The sequence below is a fragment of the Tupaia chinensis genome, unplaced genomic scaffold (assembly GCF_000334495.1).
Source record: "Tupaia chinensis unplaced genomic scaffold, TupChi_1.0 Scaffold147608_1, whole genome shotgun sequence".
NCBI lineage: Eukaryota > Metazoa > Chordata > Mammalia > Scandentia > Tupaiidae > Tupaia > Tupaia belangeri.
This window is the reverse complement of record NW_006207460.1, coordinates 661209-668496: the sequence shown is the minus strand read 5'-3', so window position 1 is coordinate 668496 and position 7288 is coordinate 661209. Positions and strand designations below refer to the sequence as shown.

The following is a 7288-nucleotide window of genomic DNA, read 5'->3' as shown; positions in this document are numbered from 1 at the left end:
GGTGGCGGCGCGCCCCCCGCACCTGCTGTGGCCGGGCATGCGCCTTCGACCCTCGGTGTCCTGTCTTCCTCCAATCGCTTGTTCACCGTTCTTGGATTTCAAAGCCTGGATTGAAGTCTAGAGGCCTCCGTGGTTCCATCCTGACATCAGCCCCAGTCCACCTCCTGAGCTGCCCACATGAGGTTGAAAGGCTCGAATATCCCAGGAGGAATAATAGCTATGATTTATTGAGCGCTTACTGCGTGTCTGGCCCTATAATAAGAGCTTCACGTGCATTATTTCAGTGAATCCTCACGACCACCCTATAAGGCAGTGGTTATAATTATCCTCGTTTTAAGGATAAAGAAATGAGACGCTTGGGGAGGCTTAATTTGCTAAGGGTCACAAAACTACTAAGTCATGCTGCTAAGATAGGAACTCAGAAAATCGACTTGAAAGGCTACATCCCCCAAGGGCTGACCCGGTACTCTCCTCTCCCAGCTCAGGCTGAGGACATCCACCCAAGCTCCTGGAGTCAAAGGCACAGCTGCACCTGTCCCACCCCATGCCTTCCTGACCAAGCGAAAATGAACCTCCCCCTACCACATGATCTTTTTTGGGTTGTCAGTTTCCAAAACGTTGCAGGGGAACAGAGCTAGTGTTGCCTAGGTGGACACCCCACACTGGGGCAGGGAGGCGTCGAATTCTATTCAGAGATCCTGGGAGAGGGGCCTGGTGGCTCCAGTTCCACCCCCATCAGCAAGCACTGGTGACAGTGCATGCCCTAATTGTGGGGACATTTATATCCAGAATGTAGGCTAGCTGCCTCCCGATTTTCACCAGAGCAACCGAGCTCCAACGCCACCCTCCCCCATTGCTCTCCTTTCCTGTCCCGTTTGAAAGCGTCTGCATTCCTCTACCCTTTATGTGGAGGTGTAATCCTGGTGACCTCAGCATCAACCCGTGCCCATCCAGCCTGAAAGGACACACTCAGTGCTCTGTATTTCAAAGAGTTATGGTCTTATTCAATCTCAGTATCCTTGAACCACACAATGGTCTCTCTCCCACCTGATAATTTCCAGGGTGAAACACTTTTTTTTTTTTTTGGAGAGGTTTTCGCTACAGGGCGTGTGCGCTTGCCAGACAGACAGAGAGAGACAGAGAGACAGAAAGCGAGAAATCACCCCCCAGGGGGGATGGTCACGCCACAATCCCTTCTCCTCCATTCTCCTCTCGGGATCTTGGGCATGCATGCAAACGTGCCCGGCGTGAGTTTTAAGCCACCGGGTCCAGGATGCGAACTGTGGTCGACTACGTGGGAGTCCAGCGACATAGCCATTACGCTAACTGCTGGTTCCCCAGGTCAAACACTTTGAAGATGTTTTCCAACAGGTGCCAGAGAAGCAGCCTCTGATGGCCCCTCTAGCTATTTTTTTTTTTTTTTGAGAGGCTTTTGCCATAGGGCACATGCGCTTGCCAGACAGACAGAGAGAGACAGAGAGACAGAAAGCGAGAAATCACCCCCCAGGGGGGATGGCCACGCCGCAATCTCTTCTCCTTCATTCTCCTCTCGGGATCTTGGGCATGCACATACACGCGCCCAGCGTGAGTTTTAAGCCACTGGGTCCGGGACGCGAACCGTGGTCGACTCCATGGGAGTCCAGTGACATAGCCATTACACTGACTGCTGGTCCCCACCTCTAGCTATTCTTTACAACTTCCTCTCCAAAAGGCTGCTTCTAATTGAATGCAGTCTGTCCTCACCCTTCAGGACTTTGACTGCTGCTTGATAAACACACGTAAATCCCAGGTGGGCCTTCTCCCACCATCTCGGAGGTGGATCTTGAGTCACGTTTCATATGTGGGAGCCAGATCCCACCAATGACTGCCCAAAACCTTGCTCGGGCTGCACGCCATGGCCCTTTCCCCTCAGACTCTGCCTGAGGAAGGAGGACACCACCCTGCCCACCCATCACAAGTGCATGAACTACGGGAAAACCTCTTTCCTCCTGCCCTCTAACAACTCATGTGATCCCTTTCCCTCATCTCCAAGCGCCAAAACCACACTGACCTCACCCTGGCACTTTCCCCTCTCTCACTTGAGCACACGTTCAGGAAACAGAGTAATAACTGGGTGTGGCACAGTAATGAAGATCTGGAAATGAATTCTCCATCTCAAACCCAGCCCTCAACTTGGCCTTGATTTCAGAAGGCTTGGTATGGAAAGAACTTAGTCCACTCCAAACAGATTTGTTAGATTTTTAATAAGAACATGGAAATCCCAATCAGCCCTTCAACAAAATTAAAATACAGAAAGTGAAATTAAAAGTATTCTACAGTAAATGACTTTTATTTAAAAAAAAAAAAAAGTAACTGTGAACATATAAACAAGCCTGCAGGGCACTACAGTACAGCTGGAAAGAGATACATTTTGCAATGTACCGATGGGCCAATGAATTCCATTATTTTCAAATAAATTCTTAATAAAACTCCACCGAGTTGGAAAGTTTTGCTGAAAATATTTCTGGACAAAAAACCCAAAAAACAAAAAACCTTGTGTTGGAAATCAAACTTTCCTTCGCATTTGGAAAGGTAAGAGGAGTCCCAAGGGAACGCTGGTAATAGGTGAAAAGGTTCCTGGAGTCACCATGTGTGTACTCAGGGAACACTACGCAGCTTAGACACGACAAAGGTCTTTCTCAGATGCCTGTTCCCTCAAGGTGAGACTGAGATGGGCAGGGCGAACAACTAAGAGAATCCTAAAAAGCCAATTCTTTTAAATTCTGCTTTGGCTGATTTTGTGCTATGATGGGCAGTTGATTTCTAAAAATCATACTTCTTCAAAGAGTTTTATCGAAAGGAAGACTAAATGTAATGTGCCTTTCCTCATAGTCCAGGAAAACAACTGTGGTATTTCAAAAATTCTAAAAATATCTACTTTCATGAAATAGTAACTATTTCACTACAAACCTATTTTTCACTAAATACACACATTTCCTAATCCTGGAGCCTCCTGGGAAGAGCAGTGGGTTCTCCCTGGGTCCTGTAAGACTCCAGTGCTCACGGGAGAGTGTGGAGAATGGCTCCACCCCGTCTCCTGGGATGGCCATATCAGAGGTCACGTGTAGACACTGTCAGGCTTTCGCCAGGCGTGTTTAAGCAATTACGCCCTACTTGTACCAGTTATGTGATTCCCCCTACCTCCAAACACATTCCCACGTAACTAGGCACGAGAGGAAAGGAAAAGGTGTGCCCACAATCCTGGTTTCCACGAATCTCAAATGAGGAGAATGTGCAGGAAAGCCCAGCGGTGTTCAGGCAATTCGGATTCCCAAAAGGCCACGAGATGGGGGTGTGGCACCCTCGGCTTGGAGTCTGAAACTGTGTGTGAACAGTGCGACTTTCCTGTGTCAACCTTCAGTGTTGAGGCAGCGTAGAAAAGAGTGGCTGGAGAGTTTGTAATACTGACCACACTGGCTCCGGCTGAAGGGCCTCTGCTCCAGCAGGGGACCCTGCCATTCCCTGTAAGTGTTGTGAATGAAAGACCTGCTTCACAGGAGAGGTTGGAATTTCTCCATGCCTAAGACCTTGCCAGTTTGGATTCATGAGCCTTGAGGGTGCCAACAGCATCTTTCACTGCATGGTAAATGATGTTCTTCACCTGGGGAGAGGAAGCAGCACAGTCAGTTCATGGCAGCCCCACACTGTGTTCTGCAGACATTGTATGTTCCACCCTGTCTAGAAACCAAATGGTCAGAGAGGAAGTCCCCCAAATTGACTGTGTGCTTCCCAATCAACCCCCAAGATGACTTATAAGTCACACAGGATATGAGGTCTATAGTCAACAAAGGACGACAGAATCATCTGAAGGGCTACAGAATCACCATCATTCTGTGTGCTCACTACACGTCAGGCACTGTTGCTAAACTCTAATCCCTGCCATAATCCTGTGAGGCAGGTTCTATTGTTATCCATAATTTACAAATGAGAAACTGAGGCAAACAAGGTTCTACGGTTAAGAACCTTGCTGAAGGTCCTACAGCCAGTAAGAATGCTCTAAAACAGTGGGAGGCAGAATTACGGAATATTTTCCCCTTTGTGTTTGTATATTCTAATTTGTCTAAAGAACATATAGTATGCATGGAATAGGAAGATATAATAAAAGTTAATAAGGTGAAGAGCTTGTTAAAATAAAGCATACAGACTAGAGACAGTTTTTAGAACGGTCTGATATGAAGATTATGACTGTTTCTGGGAAGGAAACAAAAAATGTAAAGACAAAAGATACATGGGACTTCAATAATAGAGCTGTCATGGGGACCAGCAGGTGGCATGGTAGTTAAGGTGCTGGACACTCCCACATGGTTGACCACGGTTTGAGTCCCAGACCTAGTGGTTTGCTTTCACACTTTGCCTCTCTCTCTTTCTCTCTGTGTCTCTCTATGGTCAAATTAAAATAAATAAATGAATAAATAAAATTTAAAAATATAGCTGTCATATATGTATACATGTTGTATATGTGCATGATATATATATGTGTATACACACACACACACACACACACACACATATATATTTAGAATTATTTTATTTAGAATTATATTTAGGATGATTTAACTTTATTTGTTTTATTTTTATTTGACCAGAGAGGGATAGAGAGAGAGAGAGAGAGAAAGAGAAAACTGAGAAAGCAAGCCATCAGGTCCAGGACTTGAACCGTGGTCAGTCATGTGGGAGTCTAGTGCCCTTTACCACCACACCACCTGTAGGCTCCATCATTTTTTTTTTTTTAAAGAATTATCTGTTTTATTTGATTTATTATTATCATTTTTCAATAGGACCAGAGAAGCCATCAGGTCCAGGACTTGAACCTTGGTCGACCATGTGGGAGTCCAGCACCTCAACCTCCACACCACTTGCCAGCCCCCATGTGGGAGTCTAGTGCCCTTTACCACCACACCACCTGTAGGCTCCATCATTTTTTTTTTTTTAAAGAATTATCTGTTTTATTTGATTTATTATTATCATTTTTCAATAGGACCAGAGAAGCCATCAGGTCCAGGACTTGAACCTTGGTCGACCATGTGGGAGTCCAGCACCTCAACCTCCACACCACTTGCCAGCCCCACATATTTTTTTTTTTTTAAGAATTATTTTATTGGGGTTGGCAGGTGGTTTAAGTCCTGGACCTGGTGACTTGCTTTCTCACTTTCCTTCTCTCTCTTTCTGTCTCTCTGATCAAACTGGAAAATAATAAAGTTAAAAGAATTCTTTTAAAAATTATTTATTTATTTATTTATTTAAAATGTTACCAGATAAGGACAGAGTGAGATAAAGAGAGAAAGTGAGAAAGCAAGCTGCCAGGTCCAAGACGCGAGCCACGGCCAGCCATATGGGAGTCTAGTGCCCTTCACCACCATACCACCTGTTGGCCCTTTCTTCTTCTTTTTTAAAAGAGATTTTTGCTATAGAGCACATGTGCTCACTGGAGAGACAGACAGACAGAAAGTGAGGAATAACCCTCTGGGGTAATGGCCACACCACAATCCCTTATTCTCCAGTCTCTTCTTGGGTTTTTGAGCATGTACGCACAAGCTTTGGCTTGAGGTTTAAGGAGCTGAGTCTGGGACTCAAACTGCAGTCTACTACATGGGAGTCCAGCAACACAACCATCATGCCATCTGCTGGTCCCATGATACTTTCTTTCTTTTTTTCCAGGGAGATTTTTGCTATAGGGCATGTGTACTTGCTGGAGAGACAGGCAGAGACAGAGAGACAGAAAGCAAGAAATTACTCCCCATGGGGAATGGCCAGGCCACAATCCCTTCTCCTCTATTCTCCTCTTGGGATTTTGGACATGCACATACTTGTGCTCAGTGTGAGTTTTAAGCTGCCAGGTCCAGGACTTGAATTGTAGTTGACCACGTAGGAGTCCAGCAATGTAACTATTACACCATCTGCTGGTCCTTGTTTTATTTCTTTTTTTTTTTTGGAGAGGTTTTTGCCATAGGGCGCGTGCGCTCACCAGAAAGACAGAGAGAGACAGAGAGACAGAAAGCGAGAAATCACCCCCCCAGGGGGCATGGCCACACCGCAATCCCTTCTCCTCCATTCTCCTCTCGGGATCTTGGGCCCACACACACACATGCCCAGCATGAATTTTAAGCCACCGGGTCCAGGACTCGAACCATGGTCGACTACATGGGAGTCCAGCAACATAGTCATTACGCTAACTGCTGGTCCCCCCTGTTTTATTTCTTAAGGTGAGTGATGAGCACACAAGTTTCCATTATGTTATTCTCTATTAATCTTTTGTAGTTCTTCAACAAATATATTTATATATATATTTAATTAAAAAAAAATTTACTCCAGGAGACACACACATACACACACACACACTGAGAAAGAGAGAGAGAGAGAGAGAGAGAGAGAGAGAGAGAGAGAGAAACATACAGTATTCCTAACAGAGTCCCAATGCTGGATCCACCCTAGTCACAGCCTGCTCAAACCATGGGCACATGTGTGCCCAGCATTCTGAGGGAGGTCTCAGTACTTGAACAGGTAACCTTCTCATGTGGGTCTGTCTTACAGAGCATCATGTTTTTTCACTGCACCACTGTCTGGCCTCATATTTCAACAAGTATTTACTGAGTACCTACTATGTCAGACTTGTGCTGGGAAAAAAAGTAGAATAAAACAGTAAAACTGCTGCCTTCATATAGGTTAAGAAGTTTATATTCTAGTAGGAGTAGCAGCAAACAAAATATCTAATGTATCAGAAGGTGAAAAACACTATGGGAAAAGTTAAAGCTGATGATGATGATTAACAGGGAGGTCAGGAAAGGCCCATGGATGCAGTGACAGGAGATAAATGGAGACCTGAAGGAAGGGATCATCTGAGATATGTATGCCCATTTATCTGTATCGTCAATAATATCGATGTGATTATACTTTTATTGCTGGACTACCATGTAGTAGACTGTGGTTCAAGTCCCGGACCTAGTGGCTTAAAACTCATGCTGGGTGCATGTGTGTGCATGCCCAAAATCCTGAGGAGAATGGAGAAGGGACTGCCGCATGGCCATCTGCCCCCTCTCCCGGCAGTGATTTCTCACTTTCTGTCTGTCTCTGTCTCTCTGATGAGGGCATGTGCTCTATAGCTCTCTCTAAAAAAAAATAATAACAGGGGGCCAGCAGGTAGCATGATGGTTGAGGTGCTGGACCTCCACATTGTCAATCACGGTTTGATTCCTGGACCTGGTGGCTTGCTTTCTCACTCTTCCTCTCTCTCTCTGGTCAAATTAAAAAA

The 7288-nt window shown here is 45.5% G+C and overlaps 1 protein-coding gene across 1 annotated transcript in view; it reads right to left on the bottom strand.

Annotated features, from left to right (window-relative positions):
* Positions 1–2226: 2226 nt before the first annotated feature.
* KDM3B (lysine demethylase 3B) overlaps positions 2227–7288 on the bottom strand; it is a 72036-nt gene continuing 66974 nt past the window's right edge. Inside the window, exon 20 of the mRNA XM_027768846.1 lies at positions 2227–3640. Within this exon, the coding sequence (XP_027624647.1) occupies positions 3560–3640 (81 nt within the window). The 3' untranslated portion in view covers positions 2227–3559. The remainder of the gene's footprint in view (positions 3641–7288) is intronic.